The sequence below is a fragment of the Colius striatus genome, chromosome 5 (assembly GCF_028858725.1).
Source record: "Colius striatus isolate bColStr4 chromosome 5, bColStr4.1.hap1, whole genome shotgun sequence".
NCBI classification, from domain to species: domain Eukaryota; kingdom Metazoa; phylum Chordata; class Aves; order Coliiformes; family Coliidae; genus Colius; species Colius striatus.
In genome coordinates this window covers 54,427,140-54,452,601 of record NC_084763.1, presented here as the reverse complement: position 1 = coordinate 54,452,601, position 25,462 = coordinate 54,427,140, and the positions used below count along the sequence as shown (strand labels likewise).

The following is a 25,462-nucleotide window of genomic DNA, read 5'->3' as shown; positions in this document are numbered from 1 at the left end:
CCAACAAAAGATCTTTTTCAGTATGCCTTTCTGCAAATGAATCACCAGACTCTTAGTTCAATTGGACAGTTTGAGGCCAACATAGTATGTTCCATAAGCAAAGGCATTTTTGTAGACTATACCTTCCTGGTGATTCTCTTCTTTCCTCCTAGAGAAGAGCTGTCATTTTAAGTGCTTCTCTTCATTTCAGATGTGTCAGTGTACATTATAATATCAAAATTCAGAAGAGTAAAAGTAGTTCTCCAGCATGTAGAATGTGTTCCTCTAACTGTTAAAAATAACATGGTCTATTTGATGTGAAAAGTTAAGTCTCTTGCTGATCTTCCTTCTGAAATGCCGCTTCTACCGTGTCCTGGTTTGTAGGGCTCTGCAGATACATCTAGCACCATTTCTCTTGTAATACTTCTGGATGAAAGATAGTTTGAGTTCCATGAATTTGTTAAGAGTTTGCCATAAGACAGCTAACATCTAAACTACTTTTGCCCAGCTTGTCTGCTGTTCTCAGTAGTATCTGACTAGGTCTTGAGTCACTTGACTTCTCTGCATTAGTTCTGCACCTTAACAGTAGCATTTTACTACTGTATTAGAATTTTGAAGAGTAAATACTCTCATCAATGTTCAGATACTGCAGTGAATAGCATAATGCATTTCTTAAGATAGCAAACATAAACAAAAACCACTACTAACAACATTTTTAGAGGTAAGTTTCGGCAAGTTTCAGCTTGCTCAGATTTATACTTTACTGATGTTTATTTTTAAAGAAATAGTTTTAGGATTAAACTATTTTCCTGCTACAAAGTCTCAAAGGTATTAAAACTACGTAAAATTTCAAGAAATAACAAAACAAATCAAAACAGTCAGAAACTTGACACTTAAAACGTACATAATTTGAAGCAGTGAAACAAAATACAAGTAAAAGCTACCAGAATATTCCGTTAAGCTAAGGTTTTTAATGATTCTAGATGTCATTTGCTCTTACTCCATTCATTAACATAATTCCAGTATCCCACTGGCACATCTCTAAAATGAAATATTGAATTTCTTAATAATTGATGTTATAAGGAAAAGAATGGCTATAGAAATTCTTCACTCACTAAAATTGCAATCACTTTCTATCAGCATAAAAAACCTGAAAAATCCACTATATCAATGTAAATACTACAAAGCTAACAAAAAATTCAACACTCCTCAGCCTTCTCTCACCATCTCCCATCAAAATCCTTGTTTTCTTCTCAAGACTAAGCAAATAACTTTCCCACTGTGTCTATATATGTGAATATTAAAATTCCAAAGCGTTGTAAAAACATTTTGCTGCATCTATCCTAAAATGATCAGCTGCAGTTGTGTTTTTCATTCAATAGGAAACTTCAAATAGGGTCGCAGTCCAAAATATTTTTACTTGGCTATAATTTTTAAATAATGCACAAAACTAGAGGAGAAAACAGAATTTTATCGGTGCTCCAAGCCTTTTCATGATTGTGTAAACTGCAGGGAAATGAGGCTTCAACAAAATTAATGAGCTCTACAACACAGGGAGAGGCTGATTTATTTAGATAACCCAAAGGAGCCCATGCAAAAGCTTGTGTACTTTCACCACAACTAAAGTCTAAGTCAGGTAGCTTGTATTTAGATCTTTCTGACCTGGCTTCTGATCAAAAGGCAGAACGCTATCTCCTGGGTTTCTGGTACAGTATTTCAGTGAGACTAGTCAGCATTTGTACTGAGGAATAGTGTTTTCTTTAGAAGGCAGATGGTGTTCAGGTTTGTATAAATTTTACTGAGGATTAGTGGAAAAAAAGAGATATATTTGGAAGTATGATTTCAGCATCTAGATATTATATTTGAAGGAGATGATGTTCTAGAACTTATGAGAAATTTTGAAGATACAGGTGCAGATGAGAATTGCTATCAGAGGAGCTGTATTTTGCTTCAGAACACTTTCTTAGTTATTTGGTTCATACATGATTTATGATCATGTTTGTGTGGTTGAAGCACCATTTCTGACTCAGGAATTATGAAGCTGTAACTCGTTGGTCACTGAAGGGTGTGTTGTAGGGAAGTACAGCTAACACTGACCTTATTCTTTTTAATGTTTTCCTGCTTCTTCAGGTATATATTAAAGACTCAGTGTTGGGCAAGATGGAATTGGTCTGGCTTGGTATGATTAGTGTCATGAATAAATATAGAAGTATAAAGGGAGAAGCCTAGTGATCCCGTGCAAAGTGGCTGAAAAATGTGGTGGTTGTTTTTTTGTGTCTTGCTTTTGTTTTAAGAATTAAATGAATTGAAGTTATTTCAAAAGGTTTTCTTATGTTGTGCAGAATCATTATGATTACTGCTCTCCAAAGAAGCCATAGTCCTAAGTATTTGTTTCCTCTGAAGTGATAGCACTTACCAATTTGTGTGTCTGGAATTCATTGTAAGAAAATTATTTAAAATATCTCCTAGAAAAAGAAAGGTGGAAGCTGAAAACCTCTAATGAAAAAAAAAAAGTTGTAAAATTTAAAACCTACAGATTAGAATCTGAGGTGATAGATGTGTATAGTCTTGCACTGGTTAAAGTTGCTACGTTAATTTGTAGGCATTGCTTGTGCTAGGAAAACAATGCCTCATATTTGGGTGATGCAGCCTTATGGGATAGAGCTGTCAGAAAGCTGGAGATGAAGATCAGTCACGTAGTCCTCTGTTATGTTTGACATGCCATTAGTAAGTTTTAAGGAACACTGATTTCATGAGGGAGCCAACGCTGTCTTTAGAAATGATTTTAGTTAAGTCTGAAATGTTATCTGATCCTGGCTTGATAATCTCTAAGCTGGACAAGATTTTGTAGCAACAGTGGAAGAGTAGGGTCTGAAGTAAACATTAATGTGGCAGATTTGGTTTTGATCAGAGATGGAAGATGAAGAACATTGCTAGTTTAAGTTATCTTCTGTCTCCTGTGCTAACTTACCCTAAGACTTGAAATACAAATGTCTCTTTTTCTCTCCCATCAGAGTCCACTTTGGTACTAAGATAGAGGCTACCAGTGACATGTCAGCCGTACCTGAGGGCTAGCAGGATGCCAACTGTTAGTCAGGTTAAGCATATACTGAGTATACATAAAGATGTTTTGGCAGTGAATGTGTGCCTCAGGTTAGAAGGGTGAGCATTCGTGGATTTTAAGAGACGATAATGGAAGTAACTACTTCAGTAGCTTTAAGTCATAATTTTGTCCATAAAACAGTGATGCAACATAGGGATTTTGTCAAAGTGTCCTTATTGCTCCTGTTCCCAGAGTGGTGAAAGGTGATAGTCACTCGCTAATACTCTGACAGAGATAGTGGCCTTTTCTGTGGGCAGTCGGTGTCAGATAGTGTACTGCTAACATTCACACTATGCTGTTAACTTTTAACTGCCCTTCCTTGAGACAGAGTGTAACTAAAACTCTAGAGACTTTTTTTTTTCTCATTTCTTGCAGTTAATTTTATTTTCCAAGGGAATTAATGAAGACTTGTTACTGCAGGACAGAAAGTACTCAATGGAACTGGATTTCAGACTGAAATTTACAAAGAAACTATCTAGCACTTGCTGCTGGAGGAAATATCCTGACTAACAAGGGGGAAGATATTGCAAGCAAATGACAGATTTTATGCAGGACTAAGTTCAACTTCCAAGGTGGAATGTAGCCATGACAAGAATTTTAATTGTACTTGCGGATAAATTTACAAAATATTCTTAAAGAGAAATAAAATGAAAGTTGTAATCAGCGTGGTTGGTATGAATCAGAGAATTCATCAATCACAATCTGATTTTTTGTTACAGTCAAACTGTTTAAATTAGCATAAAAGACAATGTATTATTTTTAAACCTTATGCATGCATTGTTTTACTTTCTGGTTTGTAAAACACATAATCGATTGCTGTGTGATTTCTCTTTTGATGTTGCAAGGAAAGATGGATCAGTTGCTGCCAAAAGTGCAGACAACTGTCTGTTATGTAGAATAATGGGAAAGGTCAAAGTTTCAGGTCCACTGGGTTTTTTTGCTCAGAACATCCTTCAGCAGTCAAACTGAGGTACTGCATTGTGCATGTATGAGCAGTGTGGGTATGTGAGGCTCCACATGAGCTCTGAGCCTGGTGGGAACTTAAGGCTGTGGAGAGAACCATGCAGACAAACTTTGGCTGGAGCTGGTGCAGCTCAAGCAGAACTAGCAGTGTACTGAAACAGTGGGGTCCTGGAACTAAACTGTCTCCATACAGTCTGTTTTATGGGTCTCTGCATGGTGTTTATCAGCCGTTTCCAGTTTGGGGAATATCGTGTAGGCATACCTTAGCTCTGCTGCAAGTTAGGATACCTCAGAGGTGAGGCTGGCTTTATTAGCAGAAGAGCTGCTGGGCTCATGGACTATGATTACAGAAGATTGTCTTGACCTGTGATGACTCTATGCAAGGCATGCAGTTTAGGTGTCTTACCACGTGTGGCACTGGTATTCTGCCTACAGATGACCGAGCATTAGCTATATTAAAATTATAAGGAACAAGCAGAAAAAGCATGGTTCTACTATGGGTTTTTACTTTCCTTTTTTATTATTTTCCCTATCTCATTTACTTGTGTTTTTCAAGTATCAACTAAAGAACCACGATTCTGGAGCAATGAAATGATATTCATTGATGTAAGCAGGATACAGTCTCACTGCCCTGGTCTCATGTTTTGGCATTTTTAGTTGATGTGCTGAGTGAATTCTGCTGTTTCAGAGTTCCACTCAATTCTTTCTTTGCAAGTGACCTGTTTCCTTTATGAATGATGTTTATATATCAATAATTTCTCTGATTGTTAACTATAGTAGTCACAAGCATGATTTGGAACAGTGGTAGACTGAAAGAAAACTGCAAAGTGGCTTGCTGATCAGCTGGTATATCTTAGTGCTAGATGTTAGTTTACTGTCTTCCCAGAATTTTTCATATTTTTGTTGTTTATGACCATTTCTTGTAATGAGGCAAGTCTTCCAATTCAGTTTAGAGAGAAGAGACAGTGCTCTTTTACTTTCTCTGAGAGAATATACAGAATTGTAACTACCACTTAGGATTTCCTTATGCTGCTCTGCCATTCTCTTTGAATCAGGCAGTACAACTGACATTTCATCATTCTAGCTGTACATAGCTATGTTTGTTTTTTCCTCAGAAATACTTTAGGAGCATGTAACCACAGAGCTTTGCTTTTCTACATTTTTGTTCCGAATTAAGAAACTAATTAACTGTAACCTGTCTTCAATTGTAGGACAGAAAAACTCATTCATAAAAACAAGCCATCAACTTTGGAGTGAATAATTCCTTGTAACTTTTGGAGATCGGCTGTTCTGCTTTGTCTTTCTTTTCTCTGCAGTCTTGCAAGTGCTAATATGGATAATGAATCTTTCTTGGCAGATAGGTTTTTATAGGAAATCTTTGCTTCCTTTCATAAAACTAAGTAGTCTGAGACATCCCCTGAGGGATGGTACTCATTGCTGAGGCATGTTTTGTAGATTGAGGTGAATATTAGATGAAGCAGGGATAGGAAACAAAGATTGTGTACTATTTTGTGCTCATTCTCCTTTAGTTTGATAAATAATGAAAACTGCTCGTGCTGTCCAGCCCTGTTCTGATCTATCAGTGTTTGGATAGTCTTCCATTCAGATACAGTGTGAAGCTCATTTTCCTTTAACGTGTACTACACCTCTGTGTACTACACTTTTCCTATGGGAGTAATTTTTTTTTCCTGAAATAGATTCTATTTCTTCACTCTTCAGAAGGGACTCTTGTCCTGTTCAAAAGATTTGGAAGAAGGAATTCCCATGTCTTGTATCAGATTAACTTTGATTTAACACTCTCTGTAGCTGAAAAGAGACAGTGGAATCTGTCATCCAAAGTAGAGATGAGAATGGATAGATAAAAATTTTGTGATTAAAAATGAATTACTGAATCCTCATCAATGTAATACATCGAAAGGAAATGTCTGAGGAAGTGGTGAATGAGTGCATTGGGTATTCATATCTTGTTCAACTTAATAAATCACGTGGAAAAAAAATATCTGGTGGTTTCTATCATATTCTGGATATATCTTTATTATGTGAGAAAGCAACCTCAAAATACATATATGCTTATGAATTTGAATCCATGGCCCCAGGTAGACATTCAGAAATTAAAAAGAATTTAGTGTAATGGTTTTAATATATGAATTTATGAAATACAGGCATATGTTGTGCATTTAGCAATATGCAATGAGGTGATACTCCAACATCTTTGTTGATGATTTTGTTAAATTGTTATATTTTTTTTAATTGTGTTTTGGTTTACTTTATTCATCAGAGAAAGCAACCAGTGAGATGAACACTGCAGAGGACTGGGGCCTTATCTTAGACATCTGTGATAAAGTTGGACAGTCACGTACAGGGTAAGTGATTTCAGAAATTTCTTCCCTAAACCTTGTTAGTATTGTTGTGTCAGTCTTATGCTCAGATGAGAAGAATGAAGTTTTTGCTATCTTGCATAGACTTGCAGCAGCTCAGTTTAACTTAAAAGTATTACAAGTAGATGGAAAATGTATGGATTTTCTACTAAAATATTTTACAGTTCTTTTGGAGATGCTATCTGATCTGTGCCTTGTGTACAGCAACCTTTTGCTGATGTAACAGAATAAATGAACTGATATATTTTAGCAGTGTCACTGTAAACCCAGGAGACTTCATGACGGAGTTTTTTTACAGAATCATGATCTAGGTTGGAAGTGACCTCCAGAGATCTTCTAGTCCAGGCCTCCAGATAGAAACAGATCTAATTAGATGAGATTGCAAATAGGTCTAATTAGATCAGGTTGCTTAGGTCCATCCTGAGTCGTGAATGCATCTAAGGTCAGAGTTTCTATGTCTGTGACCAACATGTTTCAGTATTTAACTGCCCTCACAATAAGGAAGTAATCCTGCCATCCAATTACAATTTCCCCCATTCCAACTTGTCTGTTGCCTCTTATCCTATGACTGCAACTCACAGAAACAGTCTAGCTACATCTTCTATGTATTCACTGATCAATTGGTTGTAGAAAGCAGGAAGATCCTCTTTTACTCCACTCCTCTCAAAGTTCAACCCAGCTCTTAATCTCTTCTTGTATGTGACTCTATCCTGACTTACTGCAGTGCATCAGTATCTTTCTTGCACTGAGAAGCCTCAAACAGGATAAAGTGCACCAGATGTAATCATACAAGTGCAGAAAAGAGGGAAAGGATCACTTCCCTGGTCCTACTGGCGTCACTGGTGTCACATTTGGGGTAGGATGCTCAGATTGGTTGTCTGTGCTGTCAGGTTGCACTGCTGTCACCTGTCACCCAACAGCACCTGTGTATCTTCTCCTGAAGAACTGCTTTTAATAAGGTGGTCAGCTCCTGGCCTTTTGCTGGTGCAGACCATCTGAAATGCAACATCTTGCACTTGCTCTTTTTGGCCTTGATAAAATTCCAGTCTGTCCATTTCTCCAGCTTGTCCTGGTCTCTCTGAATAGTAATCTTGTTCTCCAGTATTTTGATTGCTCTCTCCAAATCTGCTGTTGTCAGGAAAGTTGCTAAGAGTGCACTGCCTCCCATCATTCTGGTTTTTAGTGATAACATTTAACAGTGTCAGTCCCAGCAGAAATCCCTGAGTGACCTCACTAATTTCTGCCTGCTAGCTGGAATTTGCACTACTGGTGACAACTCTTGGAGCTTAGGAGAGCAGCCAGTTTTCCACTCACCTTATCCTTTTATCCAACCCATATTTCACCTGTTGGCTGACTAAAGAGACTATATCAGCTTCAATTGTTCTTCAAAAACTTTGGTAAAACCAAGGTACAAAGCATCTGCTGCCCTTCCCTTGCCCTCACCCCTAGACCACCAGTGTCTTTGTCACAGAAAGCAATGAGGTTCTGTGTTTCTTACCCTTATTTGGAGAAAGTATTCTCTGTCAGCAAGGCTTTGATAGTTTAGTTTGAAATTAAACACATCTTAATGTGGGCTGCTAATGCTCTGGTCATTGGCTCTTTACTGAGCTCTCTCATAGGCTTTATGCATGCACTTATTTTTTGGATGTGAAAAATGAAAGTATAATTTGAGTTAGTAAATAAAAGATACAGCTTGAAGATGTTATTTCAGTGAACTTGTAGTAGTATATAGGGTAGTATAAGACTTTGTAAGTGTTTAAAATACATCTTCTCTAAGCAGTCTGCAATAATTCAGAAAAAGAATAGCATCAAAAGGAGAGTTGCCATTGCTGCTTGTTACTGAATGAGTTCTCTGAGAATGACTTGGACCATGGGAAACAATATGAGACTCCAGGCAGCAAATTCCCACCTGTGACTTTTGTTCCAAAGGACAACTTTGCAAATAAGCTTATGCCTTGGTGTTAGAGATGGCCTATTGAGATTTCTGTGCTCTTGTTTATAACTGTAGTTAACAGCTGGCAAGTTGTTAATGTTTCATGTTATTCTGTACATATAAAACAGAATTTTTGCTTCTTGTGCATGTTGATGCTCAGATGTATGTAGCTGCAAGAGGCATCTGCTGGGAAGTACAGACAAAGCTAGAGATCTGGTAATGTGCAGCTAAATGTCTCTGGTACAGCTGGAGTTTGATTTGTGGTTGTTTGTTATGGTTGTTTTCTCTGAGAATTTTTTGTGGGTTTTTTTCTTTGTTGCTTTGGGGTTTTTTAAGTAAAACAGTGGGTTTATCCTGGCTATGACTTTACAAGCAGGTAATACTCACCCTGCTTGGAATATGCTACTGACTGACTCATTGCTTACATTCAGATTCTGTTAAAATTTGCTGATAGTGGGTTTTCTTTGTTTTGATGAATTATGTCATGCCATAGCAAGTTAAAACAAGACAAAGTTCCACATTAAGAAGTTTGTAACAGATATGCTATACTGTTTGAAATTCTCCTGCAATTTGAAGTTCCTGTGGCAAGGATGCTAGTCTTCTAAACTGGGACCTGCTTTAAACTTCTAACCAATTCTGGTCCAAAACAAGCTCTCTGTTACTGTTCTTGGTAGACATTTATATGATCAAATACCTGGTTTATGAGCCTTTGTACTAGTGTGTAAGCTCCACTACATGCTTGCTGCATTTTAGGTATGGATTGTCTTAGGCTTGGAGCCACAGTAGACTAGAAGGTTCTTCATTACGTGGCACTTTTTGTCCCATAGTGTTATCTGGCATATTGTCTCATTTAGGTCTGCCAACAACTTGTTTGCTTCTAGAGTAATTGTTAGTAGCCTGTTACACTATAACAGTGATACATTTCCTCTTATGATAAATTAGATACAATTCAGTAACAGAATTGCTACTGTTGATTTCTACACTGTACTATCTTGGTTTCAGAGAATCACCAGTAGTTAAACATTTTCTTCCCTTAATCCAGCCCACTAAAATGGGTTTTAGGAAGTTAGAATTCCACTGAATCTCTCTATTTTCACTATTTTTTGTGAAATGAAAAATCTAATTGTTCAGAGTTGATGGCAGAAATTTCACAGAAAACACTGGATGGATTATTTTTAATATGCCTTTTTTACAATAGCTTATTTAAAGTATTACCATATGTAGTATGGAATTAACTTGATACTTTCTGCATGTTTCACATCAGGTTCTTACAGTGATCTAAAATTTGTCTAACTATAGACATTCAATGGGGTTTTGTTAAACTCTGAATTTGTTTCAGAAACTTGTACAGCTCAGCAGTTGCATTTTATATTATTTGCACACAATTTTGGGGAATATTGGTAGTTCAGTGAGCAAGTTGCCTTTTCAGCATTTGACCAGTCTTCTATGAGGGCATAACCAGCTGGCTAGGTGAGGGGACAGCAGCAGGTGTCATCTACTTTGACTTCAGCAAGGCTTTTGACACTGTCTTCCGTAACATCCCCATCAGAAAGCTCAGGCAGTGTGGCTTGGATGAGTGGACAGTGAGGTGGATTGAGAACTGTCTGAATGACAGAGCCCAGAGGGTGGTGATCAATGGCACAGAATCAAGTTGGAGGCCTATGGCCAGTAGAGTTCCACAGGGATTACTTCTAGGGCCAGTCTTGTTCATCGTCTCTATCAGTGAGTTGGACAAGGGGACAGAGTGACCCTCAGCAAGTTCCCTGATGACACCAAACTGGGAGGACTGGCTGATTCCCCAGAGGCTGTGCTGCCATTCAGTGGGAGCTCGACAGGCTTGAGAATTGGGCAGAGAGGAACCTCATGAGGTTCAACAAGGACAAGTGCAGAGTCCTGCATCTGGGAAGGAACAACCCCCTGCACCAGGACAGGCTGGGGATTGACCTGCTGGAGAGCAGCTCTGCAGAGAGAGACCTGAGAGCCCTGGTTGACAATAAACTAAGCATGAGCCAGCAATGTGCCCTTGTGGCCAAGAAGGCCAATGGCAGACTGGGATGCATCAAGAAAAGTGTGGGCAGCAGGTCAAGGGAGGTTCTTCTCCCCCTCTACTATATTGTAAAAGCTTTATTATATTTGACTGATATATTAAATCATCTGACTATAGGAAATGTATAGATTTTTGCACACTGTTGATTTTCTGCTATGAAAATGCTTACACAACTGGATCTATAGTTTATCATCTCTGGGTAAAATAATGTTATAAAATTTGACAGATATGTTAAGCAGAATAAAATGGAAAAGTGAAGGCCACATATGCTATATTTTAATGTGAATCACCCTCCCAGTCAGTTTAGTGCTAGCCAATTCCTAATTCTGCTTGTGTTTGGCTTCGAAATGGTTCTACCTCCAGTCTTTATGTCAGAAACTATCACAATTTCGGTTCTTTTCCAGAAAAGGTACTTAATTAAAATGATGGCTGAAAAAAAAAATGAAGTCCATGACTGGGAGAAGACAACTAGTAGTTGAGAATAGAAATGTTCATTGCACCACTCTGTTGGGAATGGGAGTGGGTATTGAAAAATTGTAATTAAGAAATGGCTTGTATGTATTACTGCTTGCCTAGCTTTGTCCTGATTCTTTATGGATTAATCACTGCCTCAGTGAGTCAGTATTGTGGTTAACTGATTCTTCTTTGGTTGTTTTTGCACCTGTTTGTACAAAAGACAACAATATAATTGGTATAATTGCTTACTTGATAATCTTCCAAGCTAGGTTCTGTTTTTTTTTTTTCCCCTCAAGACACTCAGTGTCAGTAGCATTTTACACAGGTGGTGCAGGTTGTATCTAACAGACTGATCCCTTTGCCTAGTTTATTTCTAAAGGAGAGCAAGGAGGAAAGTTGTCACCTGTGTAGGCTTGAGCCCCACAGTCAGATACCTTAGACTATAAATGAACATAAATCCCTGAAAACATATCCCATGTTTTGTGCAGAGTAACATTTTAGATTCCAATTGCTGTTAGTTTTGTCTTTGTTACAGTATAGTCAAATACATTATTGTTTGATCTCTAAAATTAAACCTGAAGTTTATTGAGAATGGCTTTTTGCTGTATTAGTATATAAATCAATAACTTCTTGTGTTTCTTGCCCTGTTTTCCCCCTACTGATTTGTTATTCTCACTCATTGTGCTGCCTCTGAAATTTTGATTGTAGAATCATCATAGCAGAACTGTGTCCCAAAATTTGTATAATATGGTCTGGAGAGATGCCTAATAAAATCCGGTTCTTGCAGGGAGTGTGCCTTCCCTCTGACTTCTGCATAGTGCTTCTCATAATTTACACACTAAATTGTATGATGAATTGATTTGAAGTAAGAATAAGACTTGCAGTCCTGTCTAGAATACAGATTTTTAGTCTGTGTGACTAAACATTGGTAAGCCTGGATATTTCTTTTTGGTGTAGCTGTAATCAAAAGGGGATTTTATAAACGTTTCAGCCTGTTAAAACATTAACACTCAAATATTGATCATTTCTGTTAAAACAAACCTATTTGCTCAAATATTTAAGTTATTTTTATTAATTGCCAAGGGATTTCTTGGTTTGAGGGCTTTTTTTACCTTTTCAAAATTGTACTTGACACCTGTGGAAGATCATTTGGTTTTGAGACTTTCTTGTTACTTGTGTTTTTTAGGCCTAAGGACTGTCTCCGTTCTATTATGAAGAGAGTGAACCATAAAGATCCCCATGTTGCTATGCAAGCATTAACAGTAAGTTCTTTTTAACATTGTTCTTTTCCTTTCTGAAAAAGTCATATTGCAAAAAAAACCCTTCTCTGAGTTTTAATCTTGCTTTCTTTAGCTTCTAGGAGCATGTGTATCAAACTGTGGTAAAATCTTTCATTTAGAAGTCTGTTCAAGAGACTTTGCCAGTGAAGTAAGCAATGTATTGAATAAGGTAACGTATTGCATTGATTTATACCATTCATACAAGAGCTACATCAGACAGATTCAGTAATCTGAAAGTGGAATCTATTTTTGGGAAGCCTGGAACTTTGGTGGTGGGAGGAAAGAGACAGGATTACTGGGAAGACTGAGAACTTCCTGCATGCTGGTTTACACTAGTTACTTATGTATTCTGTTCAGGAGAGCTGACGTGTAGTGTCTTAATTTATAAACATACACATTCATTTTCATGTTAAATAACAGCAATGGAACACTAAATGTAGATGTGGTGAAATGGATATAATAAAGGACTTACGTAACCTTGTTTTACTCTATTTTGGGCCTAGTACTTACTGTACTAGTACAAACACAGTGCTATTGCATTATTCTCCCTTTCTAATAAAGATATTTCTTAGTGTTACACTTGGCATCAAAATAAAGTGTTTATATTGACAGTAACATGCAAGTATTTGAAATTAAGGAACTAAGAACAGATTCCTACATTATTTAACTTGTTTCTGCTGTTCTTGCAGGGTCATCCAAAAGTGTGTGAAAAACTGAAAGCCCTTATGGTAGAATGGACTGATGAATTCAAGAATGACCCACAGCTTAGTTTAATATCTGCTATGATAAAAAATCTTAAGGAGCAAGGAGTTACTTTCCCAGCTATTGGTTCACAGGTACATTAAATTTTGTGGTTGTTCTTAAAGGGTATCATAAAGTCATCTTATTGTCAGTTCTGTGTTTTACAGTTTATATGTTTATATTCCCGAATTTTATAATGTATTTGTGAAATAAAAGGAAATGTCTCTTGTGTGAATAAAGCATTCCTTTGAGGGGTGAAATGTTCTCCTTTACTTGCAGATGAATGCAAATCCAAACGATGAACTTAATGCATTGTCAGGTTTTTGTTGAATTTAGTTTTACATCTCATTTTTGTCTAGGCTGCTGAACAGGCAAAAGCAAGTCCAGCTCTAGTTGCCAAAGATCCTGGTACAGCAGCCACCAAAAAGGAAGAGGAGGATTTAGCTAAAGGTGAGTTCGTTTACGTGCTGACCTGATGAGTATATTGGTAAATATCAAATAAAAAGGAACAAGTGGTTCCTTTCCGTCAATAGTGTATTTATGGACTGTGGTTATGATAAGCTGAAGACTTAGAGACTGAAACTATCCTATGGTTTAAAAATATGAAAACAATCCTAATTTTTACTTTTTTGTTCCCCTTACCAAACTGAAAGAAAACAGTGAAAAAAGTCTGCAAATGAAACAGTAAAGAATCTCCACTATGGAAATGTTTGACACAAGTTCTGCACTTGGATTTTACCTCTTCTTAGGGCAAATGAAGCACATTCTTTGACAATTTAAAAATCTGATGGAAGAAGAAAATAGGATCTTCCTATAAGTTGTATGCTAAATTGAATTCAGGATTTTGAGTATACTACTTTAAAGTTTGAATACTCCTTCTGTGGTGCACTGTAAGGCTTTGATTGCTGTAAGCATAAGTGGCTGTTAAATGTCTCACTGCAGTCCTAGTAAACAAAACTAAGATGGCTTCTTTTGATTTACTGTTTTACTAAGTTATATTTAAAAGTCATTTGATGATCCTATACCAGACGTGTGAAGAGTTATTCTTAGAGTGGTTTGATCTTTATCGTCTAGATACTGTTTTGAGGTCAAACTTCAGCAATGTGAAGGCATCAAGTATGAGCCCTTTTATGTAGCATAGTTTTGAGCTCAAAGTTTTAACAACCACCCTTCACTGGAGTGAAGTTCTCATGCTAATAACTGCTGGATGTTTGCAGTCTTTTTTCTTTCATAGATTTTTTTTGTGTGTGTTTAGCTATTGAATATAACACTGATTTATTTAAATCTCCATCTCTGCATATGTTACTGATGGTTTCTTCAACTGCTGACCTGCCAGTGTCTGCTTCTCAAGGGTTTTGTGTCTCAAAGGTTCAGATTCTACAAACTAATGTTTGTTCTCTTGTTTTGTGTGTGCTATTCTGTCTGTTAAACATGAACACTTTTTTCACAAGCTTGGAAGAGTTTAGTACGAGTGAAGCCTGTCAGTTAAATGTAATCCAAAATGACTAAGAACTGTAAAATTATTCCAGGAAGGACTGGGAGAGAACAGGAACGGACAATTTTCTTAATTGTGAATTAAGGAGTCACTTTTTTACTGTGAGTGACTGAGCACTGACACAGGTTTCCCAGGAAGGTTGTAGGTCTCCATCCTTGGAGATAATCAAAAGCTATCTGGACATATCCCTGATCAGCCAGCTCTAGGTCACCCTACTTGAGCAGGAGATGGGGCAAGGTGACATTCATAGGTGATACTTCACCAAGTTAGCCTCTTTGTTCTTCAGTGCTATTTATTCATCCTGTTGGGAGCCTCAGTAAGTCTGTAGATAAAATTGTGCTGTCTGGTTGTAAAACATCTTTCTGTTTTTTACCATTATTTCTAATTAAAAGGGAGAAATTGATTGTGATGTGATAGGAAAGGAAATATCTTAGAAGCTTTCACAGAGTTAAATCTTCCTAAAATTCAACCCATTTTTATAGAGGAATTTTCATGTGAATAACTCTTCTTTTGTAGCTATTGAACTGTCACTAAAAGAGCAAAGGCAACAACAAACAACACTTTCCAGTTTGTATCCAAGCACTTCAAGCCTTTTAACAAACCACAAACATGAGGGCAGAAAGGTTCGTGCAATCTATGATTTTGAGGCTGCTGAAGACAACGAATTAACTTTTAAAGCTGGAGAACTTATAACTATCCTTGATGACAGGTAATTTATATATAATGTCTAGTAGAAGTATGTTAGATTGTAAAAATCAATCAGGAATAGTGTCTTCTGTGTAGAAGTATGGATTTGAATACAATTGCAATAATATGTAATAAATAAAATGCAACATGCAATAAAATTGCATATTAAATACTTTCTTTAGTTATCTCCTAGATTTTTTTTACATACAGATGTAAAGATTCTCGTGTAAAGATGTCTGTGTTTGTACAAATTGTATTTGTGTCCAAATAATAGAAACACCTTCTATGGTGCAATTCTTAGGAAAGTCCCACGTAAGTATGGGATTTTTTTTTTCAATCTGTGAGTTTTAAAATGATTTTTTTATCTTTAGTGATCCAAATTGGTGGAAAGGTGAAACTCATCAGGGTACAGGATTGTTTCCATCTAATTTTGTAACAGCTGATCTTTCTGCTGAGCCAGAAATGAGTAAGTACTGTTATACTTATGTACATATGTTACATCTTCCCATGGCCCAAGGGTTATTTCTGTGGTGATTTACTTTCCTTATTTCCTTTTCCTTATGATAGAGTTCAGTTGCAAGTTAATGTGATGCTTGAAGCAAAACTGTGAAGCCCTTGCTGTGCTCTCACAAACAACAGTCATGTCTTTATGGTGTCAGACCAAGGTTGCTCAAGCTGTCTTATGCTGAAAGATATGATGCTGTGTACTGCTGGATTTGTCAGTAGCTTCCTTGAGACTCATTGAACAAGTCCACTGACAGCTGGATAAATGTAGGCAACAGCAGATTTTTTTGCAAATTGCCTCTTTGCCTGATTGCAGTGGTACATGTCTAATCAAGACAAAACTGAAGGCCTCTGGCTGTATAGGAACTGGAGACTGAATAGCTACGTTCACACAACTCGTATTAATTTAAGATTCTAGAAGTGATTTCTGTAAACCTGATGGATTTGCAAATAATCTCCTGTAATTTCAGTATGAGTATACCAGTGATATGCAAACATCTACTCAAACATGTTTCTGTTGACCTTGTGTGAACTGATGTCATATTTAAATACAATATACAGATTTGTTTATGAAAAGTCTATAGAGATTACTTTGGCCTTTAAATGTCAACAAAATATCTTTTGAAAAAGGTGTTTCAAATGCAAAGGATTTAGGAAACAAGCTAGCTGTATCACTTCCATGTCATTTCCTTTTGTTTTAGAAAATTAAAAAACCTCATAATAAAGCCTGTTTATCTTGCAGTGAAAGCTGAGAAGAAAACAGTGCAGTTCAGTGATGAAGTTCAAGTAGAGACAATAGAACCTGAGCCTGAACCAGTTTATATTGATGAGGTAAGTATGCTACAAGTACTGACTTTCAACTGCTGGTATGTTTAAATATGTGATGTTTAACCCTTTCATCCTGTACCTCCAAAAAGTATTTAAATATCAGGAGAACATAATAAAGAGAATGGGAAGGGAAAGTTGATTTAATATATAAAAAAAACCTCTGCAGTATTCTAATTTGTTTATGTCTTGGAGTTCTTAGGAAGTTCTGAAACTGAGTTTGGAAACTGCATTCCCTTTAGGGCACTACTCCAGGGCTATATAGCTGTTCACCTCCAAACTAGAAGCTTGATTAGAGTTAATGCATTTGCTTTCAAGTTTTACTTTAAGTACTTCAGGATACCACAGAGATACCCATCTCAAATACTGTCTTAGATTGATTTTCAGTATCTTAGAATCATAGAATGGTTTACATTGGAAGTTCATTTAGTTCCAACTCTCCTGCCATTGGCAGGGACACCTTCCACTAGACCAGGTTGCTCAAAGCCACATCCAACCTGGCTTTGAATACCTTCGGGGAGTGATCATCCACAGCTGCTCTGGGCAACCTGTTCCAGTGCGCCTCACCAACCTCACAGAACCTCACTTCTTCCTTAAATCTAATCTAAATCTACCTTCATTTCAAACCATTACCCCTTGTCCTATGACTACATGTGCTTGTAAAAAGTATTGATTTGCCTTTGTTGTAGTACTCTTAAGGTATTGGAAGGCTGCTATAGGGTCTTCCCAGAGCCTTCTCTTCTCCAGGCTGAACAACCCCAACTCTCAACCTGTGTGCATAGCAGAAGTACTCCAGCACTGATGAGTTTTGTGGTCTTCCTCTAGATCTGCACCCACAGGTCCATGTCCTTCTTGTGCTAAGGACCACAGAGCTGGATGCAGTTCTGCAGATGGGATTCCACCAGAGTGGAGTAAAGGGACAGAATCCCCTCCCTTGACCTGCTGGCCACACTACTTTTGATGCAGCCCAGGATATGGTTGGCCTCTGGGCTATGAGCTCACATTATTGGCTAATATTCAGGTTTTCATCCACTGCTGTGTAACCACCACTGTCAAGAGAGACCTCTTTCCTTTGAAAACTGAGGTTTTTGTTGCTCTGTGATAGTTGTTAAGATTCAGAGTTTCACTGCAGTGATTCTGCAAGGTTGCCAGGAAACTCTCAGCCTTTTGTTTTTCCTTCTTTTATTTCTTTTTGTATTCTCTCCCTAGAACTGTTTTTCAAAATTTTCCCCTTTCTGTCTCATGACCTTCCATTTCTTCCTCAACTAGGATTCTGTCATTGTTTTTTGAAATGAAAAATCAGTTACCTCATTCCTAAAGCCCTCTTCCCTCAAATACTCTTCCTTCTGAGATACATAACACATTTCAACAGATTACAGACTGATCTCAGGCCTGCCTCAAGGTGCCTTCCAGCTTTTACCTGCTGTGATTCCATGTTGGTTTATGTTTTCATGTTGTGTTTTGGTTTAAAATTATGATAGTATAATTTTTAAGGATATGCTTAACTTGGCTTCTTGCTGCCTGTCCTGAGGTTAAGAAGTGGTTTCCACTTTGATACAGCCTATATAACTCTGGCCTGTTAAGGGCTATTTACTTCCAAAACGTAGGGTAGTTTTTCAGTGAATTCACTTTTAAGTACATGTTTCTTTTTACAATAATCAATCTATTCTGTCAAAACATTTCCACCAATCCCACTAGATGGTGGTATTGCATATGTAATAATTAGAATGTAAAAACAGAGACTGCTCAATAAATACTGTTTAGAAGGACTGTTAGGAATAAGGGGGTATTCTACACATTGCAGTTGTTACTACTAAGAATTTTTGTCACTGAGCTTTTCTTTGCTTTAAATGTCATCATTCCTGTCAAGTATTACATATGGTTCATGTTTTCTTAGTCTAGTTGATTTCCAAATGGCTGTTGTAAATAGCTGCTTTAATTTACCATCCTGCAAGTGTTAATTCTGCCTATGTGTGTCCTGATTGTACAATTGATGTTTTAGGACAAAATGGACCAGCTCTTGCAGATGTTACAAAGTGCAGATCCATCTGATGACCAGCCAGACCTCCCAGAATTGCTTCATCTTGAGGGTAAGAAATTTTCAGGGGTTTAGGTTTTTTGTTTCTTTTGTTTTCCTCTCCAGTACTTACCTATATCAAAATGAATGGCAACTAAACTACAACTGCTTCAGTTTCATGTGCACACCACAAGCATGCCTGAGAAAACTGCCTGAGAAGTCCTCATTATGCTTTTTACCACATCTTGTGTTATACATAAAAATAAGAAAAACACCAGGTTTTACATCTTTTTTTCCATCATTTTTGCCAATATATTATTAATGACAGGTTCAAAGAAACAGGTGAGTGCCTTTGATGCAATTCCTCTCTCACCTGGAGTTGCCTTTAAGGAACACAGAAATGATGCCCTTTCACCTGTCATGGCCCAGAGGTTTTCAAGACTTTCTGCATCTCTGATTTGGGAAAGCTGGGAGTGAAAACAGTGTCCCAGAGCTGCCTATAATGCATTTAGGTCATCTTTGATGCCTAAATCTTTTTTCTTCATCTTTCATTTTGAATATGGAGTGGCTCTTGGGATTAAATCCATCTCTTGATTAGTAAATAATTCATTGCTTGGATAAGTGGGCACAGTTTGCATTCTGGAGTAGAGTTAGACTTCAGTATCCCCTTTTACCTTCCTTATCTGTTTAATTTACATTTGACAAATGTTGTCTTTGTGTTAGTTCACTGTTTTGCTTGGCAGTTACATGAGCCCCATGCTCTTGTGCTGAAATTTGGTGGGGAGTGCATTTTTTTAATTGTTTCAATTCTTTTCCATTCTATTTCTGGTACGTTTGTGTGTTGGCTTAGTGTTAGTGGTTGTTAATGGTTCACCCCTTCCCACAGTTAGAACTCTAGTGAGTTAGCAGTGAGCTATTAGTGTCTTGGACTTCCAGATGATTTGAAACATTGCAACCTCTTTTCCCCTTCATTGTTTTCATAGATAGTCTTCTTGTAGAATGTTAGTTGAACATGTGAACTAGGGTGCTGTGGCAAACTTTCTTCTATAAAGAAGAGATCACCTTTTAGATTTACTTAAACTTCCTTATGCAAAATGTTTTTACCTTTACACTCTCTGGATGTTAAATGTGTGTTGTTTTACTGTGTTGTGTTTTTTAAATGTACTTTTTCAGCTGTACCACTACCAAAAACTTCATCTGGATCTCATTCTTAAATTGTTCACGATGTTACCTCTGTGCCCATAACTTCTTTGGCATACAGATTATAGTAATGACTTTTAACATGTTGCACTATCATATCTATCTGATTTTTTTTTTTAAAGCTGCTTTCTGACTTTGCTGCATGGAAGTCTTTTATCACTCTGACATATTTTAATGTCTTTCTCTTCTAGCAATGTGCCACCAGATGGGGCCTCTCATAGATGAGAAGTTGGAAGATATAGACAGGTAAAAAAATGTCATGTGTTTTGACTCAAATGAAGATTTGTTCTTAGAAATACCACTTTGGTTACTTATGATATCTTAATCATTTCTGTGAATACTGGCAAAGAAAACACATATATTTACATATATATTTCCTAGTATTGTACATTTTGACATTCTGACACTTGTCAGGCATCACTTCACAGGCAGTAAGTATATGTTGTTTATCACACCTCATGAAAGTTCTCTCTGTTGTTTGTTTTGAACTGAAGTTATCTAAAATGTAGAATAAACTAAAATGTGTTTTCTAGGAAACATTCAGAACTTTCAGAGCTCAATGTTAAAGCAATGGAGGCCCTTTCTTTGTATAACAAATTGATGAATGAAGACCCAATGTATTCCATGTATGCGAAACTACAAAACCAACAGTATTATATGCAGTCATCTGGTGTTTCTGGCTCTCAGGTATGTATGTAACCTTTAATAGCCATAGATGCTATCAAGTACAAACTGAGCTACAGTTGATTTCCTATAAATTAATGACAATAAACAGCTTTTTACATGAGCTACCTTTTTACAAAACTTGTCTAAATATTTTTTACAGCATAGAATCACAGAATGGTAGGGTTGGAAGGGACCTTTAGACATTATCTAGTTCAACCCCCCTGCAGAAGCAGGTTCACCTAGATCAGGTCACATTGGCATATGTATATATTTAACTATACTACACTATTGTACAAGAAATGTTTTAGTAAATAACACTATTTGTAAAAACTGTTCTTTGATTTTGGTATGAATGTGAAATATTGGAGTATTTAGTTCATTGTGTTGCAAAGTCAGTTTATAAGTTTTGTGGAAGAATAAACAGAAAAATCCGCCTCTTGCTGGAAGAATCACAGAATGGTAGGGGTTGGAAGGGACCTTTAGAGATCATCTAGTCCAACCTCCCTGCAGAAGCAGGTTCACCTAGATCAGGTTGCACAGGAACATGTCCAGGGGGGTCTTGAAGACCTCCAAGGAAGGAGCCTCCACAACCCCTCTGGGCAGCCTGTGCCAGGGCTCCCTCACTGAAACAGTGAAATAGTTTTTTCTTATGTTTAAGTGGAACTTCTTGTGTTCCAACTTCATCCCATTACCTTTTGTCCTGTTACTATCTACTATAGAAAAAAGGGATGCCCCAACCTCCTGACACCCACCCTTTAGATGTTTGTAAATGTTAATAAGATCTCCCCTCAGTCTCCTCTTCTTCAGACTAAACAGCCCCAGTTCCATAATTCTCTACATTACTAAAATAAATATATATTGAAATGTATATCAATGTGGTTGAAGCACAATGATTGCAAGTAATAATCGATTTCTTATTTCTACCCTTCTGTTCCCACTCCCTGACCTGGAAACCTCTTTTTATGGCCTTTGTTACCTTAATGCCAGGTGAAAGTCATCTTGCTCCCTCAGAGCTCCCTTTGTTTCTTTGTCCTACAGCACTTTTAACAGAAGATGGTCAATTTCTATTAAAACATCTGCAATGAAAGGTTTGAGAGACTGTCTTTAATTTCTAAGGTCCATTATTAAATACCAAATTGTCTTGTCTTGTATTTTTAATATTAATTTATTTAACTTCCTAGGTTTATCCAGGGCAACCTCAAAGTAATGCGTATTTGGTGGCAGGAAGTGCACAGATGGGCCATATTCAAGGGTATAATCTTCCTCCTGACCAGCTTCCTTCTCTCAGCCAAGGCACAGTTACTCCATCTGCCAGTTCAGTTCTGCCTGGTCAACCTGCACAGACGTCGTACACAAAGTAACTTCAAATATTTTCCTATTCACTTCTAAATTAAATCAAACATAAAGGACTATGTATAATATTTAAAGGAGGTGTTTTTTTTCTTGCAACAGTACAATTAGAATTGTGACAGAAAGTAACTTCAGTGCAATTATTTCTCATGTGCTTTTTATTGGTGTCTTGTGCTTGGTAAAAATTCCTGACAAGCTTCAAGCTTTTTTGGTTTTCTAATCATTTTCTCTGGTTTTAAATTTTTAAGTAAAAGAAGATGTCATTTTAATATGTATATTTATATATAGATACTTCTTTTATGTAAAGGAAAAATTGAGAAAATTATATAGACGTGACTGATTCCAAAGTTATTGCATTTTACAGTTGGTTTGAATATACATTTAATGATGACAATTAACTGTTGCTGTATCTTTGCATCATTACTGAGATAATGTAGTACTCTTCTCTCAAATATATTGCTGTGGAAGCATGGGGAGAATTCTGCTCATTTTGAGAAGTGAATGGACCATGAATACTTACTAAAGGTTATACAGCTCCCATACATAAAGGAGCTACAAGTGGCTTTCTATTTTGGGTAAATGCCCAAAGATGCTAAGCTGTGGCTAAGCCACCTGTACTGGGGAAAAGTTCTGAACTGACCTTGGGAAAAGATTAGGATGGGGATAAAGTATTTCTTTAATATAAAGTTGGGAGATATCCATCTTGATTTATCCAAGTATTTGTTAGTCTCTCTCTCTCTCAAAGTTGCTCATTTGGAGTGCTAAGACATGTGTTGATAAAGCAATTATATGTGTACTTCACCTGACTTGTTTTGCAATTTAAAACTGTTGGATTTTGCATTTTTATGTGAGCAGAATGGAAGATAGATTGGATTCCATGTTGCACATAAAAAGAAAACAGAACTGTAGATTCACATTCTACTTCTAAATCCATGGGATGTGTGTTAAATATGTTTAAATTTGAGGAGTGTGTGTGAATTTTTATTGAAATGCTCATTAGCTACAGTTTCAAATGTACAAGGTGTCCAGAGTTAGAGGACTTTTGTGTGTATGGATAGAAGAGCTGAGGAAGCAATCAGTGTTGGTAAATTGTGTGTTGATTCAACTGTTTGTTTTTTTTTTCTTCAGTGCAATGGTTGGCTCTGTTGCTGGAAGTACTTATTCTAACCAGGCTTCAGTGTATAGTCCACCACCTGCTACTGTTGATGTTGCTGCTTATCAGAATGCTGGAACTAATATCTCCCAGGTGCCAAACTATAACTTAGCATCTACATCTTTGCCACAGACAGCAGGCAGTCAACAAGCACCTCCACAGCAACCACAGCCTCCACCACCTCAACAGCCACAGCATAGTTACTCACAGAAGGCTCTGCTATAGGATCCCGGACTTCTGCTTCCTAATCTTCTTTTAACCTCTGCTAAAGGCAGTTGGCAGTTCTATGAGTTTCTTCCTTTAATCTCTTAAACTTTGTTTATCCTCAGCTTAATAAGAATCTTATCTTGGTGAACAAGTTCAATTTGCACTGACTTTTTAGGATATTTTTTTGTTGTTGTTCTTCATTTTGCAGAGGAATGGATATATTTAGGACATTTAATTCCTTTTAAAATGCCTAAAAAATGGTACAAGATTATTTGTCTGGTAAAATTGGCTAGTCTGTGAAAACTCAACCCTTGCAAACCGTTGTGGCATATATGTTATGTACGTATAGTGTATGATTGCAATAGTGGCCATTTCGTATAGCTATGGTGATCATGTGAATATATTTAACACTATGTTTAAAAATAATTTACTATTTTATTTTAATCATGAACTGACAACCATGTTTCATAGTTTTGTCTGTTTTATGACTGGTGTGATGTCTTTTTTCCAATGCAGGAAAAGCAGTAATTCTGCATATCATGGTTACGCTTACAAGCTAAGGTCAATATATGAATTTACACACTTCTCTGAGTCTAGGTTGCAGTACTTCTTGAATTGAACACAAGTGTATTAGCACTAATAAATAGAAGGCTTATCTACCAAAGTAAACTAGTTAACTGGTAAGTGATTTGTGGGGTTAACAGCAAATAACGATTCTGCTTCAGATACAATTAGTAACTTAAAACTACTATTCAGAGGCTGCTAAACATATCATGGGACCATGCAACAGATCGGGATCTTGCATTTTGTCATGAGAAGCATGTAAGTTATTTTTTTTTCCAGGTTGGTTGTTTTTCTTACAGTGAGAACCAGAACTGTATTCTGTGTCTGTTGGTAGAGGTTACACCAAAGACAGAGGAATTGAGTTGGAAGAGAAACGGTGGAGTTTTCAACTGGAACACACGACATGAATGACACAACTTTCTCATGTCTTCTGAATTAGAGCATGGAGAATAATGGACATTTAAATCACTTTGCTGAACAAACATTCAGGGCTTCATTTTATCTCTTGTGGCCTTGCTTAGCAAATTGTTCTGTTTACTGTTCTTACACAGACACTTCTGCCTTAAGCATGTTTCAATTTCCATTTGTACCATTTCGGTTTATCAGCCCTTCTGTAATACAAATAGTTTGAGGCATCTGATTTTCGTCCGCTTTCAGGTTGATTTGAATTCTTCACTGCATCAGCATGCATTAGCCTGTTTAAAATCCTTGTATTTCTCAGTAACTTAGCCAAGTGACTCTTTAAATCATGAAGATTTCTTTCTGTAGCTGAGGTGCTGCAAAAGGAACATGGTAATGGGAAGGCAGCATTTTAGATGCATTTAATTAGAGTTTTGTGTACGAAGACTGTCGTTACTTTGCATTTGCATTCAATCTGTTAATGCATCCTGGTTTCCTCTTACCTTTCCCAACGACTCTAATTCCTCTTAGAGCAATACTAGATGGCTTCAGCTCTGTGTTTTCAGTCTCACTAAATGTATGTCAGAAGTTGTTGGTTTTGTGTACTTCAGTGTGATGCTACTGGAACTGAATGTTGCAATTGTACGCTATACTGTAAGCTGACCTCAGTTACCCCATAAACTCCTGTTCTGTTCACACTTACCTAACATGCCTTTGTTTCACTGTTTTGATAGACACTGGTATTTTGCTTGTTAACACTTTAAAGTGACTACTTTGAATAACTTGGAAGTGGGGTGGTTACAGAGTGTGCCCCTAGCTGATGTGATGCAGCTGGGATATGTTCTAACCAGCTGGTTGTTTTGATACTGGTATTTTCACTCGTTTTCCTCTAAAATTCTTAAGCACCCTCACAAACTGTAATTACTTCAGTACTTGATGGCATCACAAAAATCTGTGGAATTTGAAAGGAAATACTAAACCCACAATAAACTCAAGATTCTGTGTCATGGATCATTTTTAATAGATTCAAGAGGTGATTTTCTTCACCAGGGGCTTGTAGTAGTGTTCTCTGTATGCTTTAGGTACCTCAGTGGGTATAGAAGTGTATAGTTTCTGCACAAAAGTGAAAGTAACTTTTTACTCTATAGTTCTTAGGCTCTGTTTCAAGGAGAAACTTGAAGCATCAAGTTAGGCTAGCTGACACTGACTTAGCTTTTCATAAGTTATCACATATCCCCTATGGGCTGATGGAACCTCTGGAAGAAACGACTCAGCAAACGTATGTTTTGCTACTAATTTCTCTTTGTTTTTACAATTTGTGAAGTCTCCTTTCCTTAACACACAGAAATGCTTGTTCCTGCTTTCTCCTGTGAATACTTGAGGTTTTCTGCCTTCCAATTTGTTTTGGACATTTATTTATCTTCAAGAGAAAGATATTTCATTTGTGTTGGTCGTGACCAAAAAAAGAACTTGCTAAAATGCAATGCCACTATAAATTAAGTATAATAAAAGTTG

General features: G+C 37.0%; 1 protein-coding gene across 1 annotated transcript in view; it reads left to right on the top strand.

Moving 5' to 3' along the window:
* The window catches only part of STAM (signal transducing adaptor molecule), a 30,646-nt gene extending 5,688 nt beyond the window's left edge, over positions 1-24,958 (top strand). The window contains exons 2-14 of the mRNA XM_061996815.1: positions 6,324-6,408; positions 12,046-12,121; positions 12,213-12,308; positions 12,829-12,975; positions 13,240-13,330; positions 14,892-15,084; positions 15,434-15,528; positions 16,309-16,397; positions 18,394-18,481; positions 19,800-19,854; positions 20,142-20,295; positions 21,456-21,631; positions 22,753-24,958. Coding sequence (XP_061852799.1) covers positions 6,324-6,408; positions 12,046-12,121; positions 12,213-12,308; positions 12,829-12,975; positions 13,240-13,330; positions 14,892-15,084; positions 15,434-15,528; positions 16,309-16,397; positions 18,394-18,481; positions 19,800-19,854; positions 20,142-20,295; positions 21,456-21,631; positions 22,753-23,002 — 1,595 coding nt within the window. The 3' untranslated portion in view covers positions 23,003-24,958. The remainder of the gene's footprint in view (positions 1-6,323; positions 6,409-12,045; positions 12,122-12,212; positions 12,309-12,828; positions 12,976-13,239; positions 13,331-14,891; positions 15,085-15,433; positions 15,529-16,308; positions 16,398-18,393; positions 18,482-19,799; positions 19,855-20,141; positions 20,296-21,455; positions 21,632-22,752) is intronic.
* Positions 24,959-25,462: the final 504 nt, after the last annotated feature.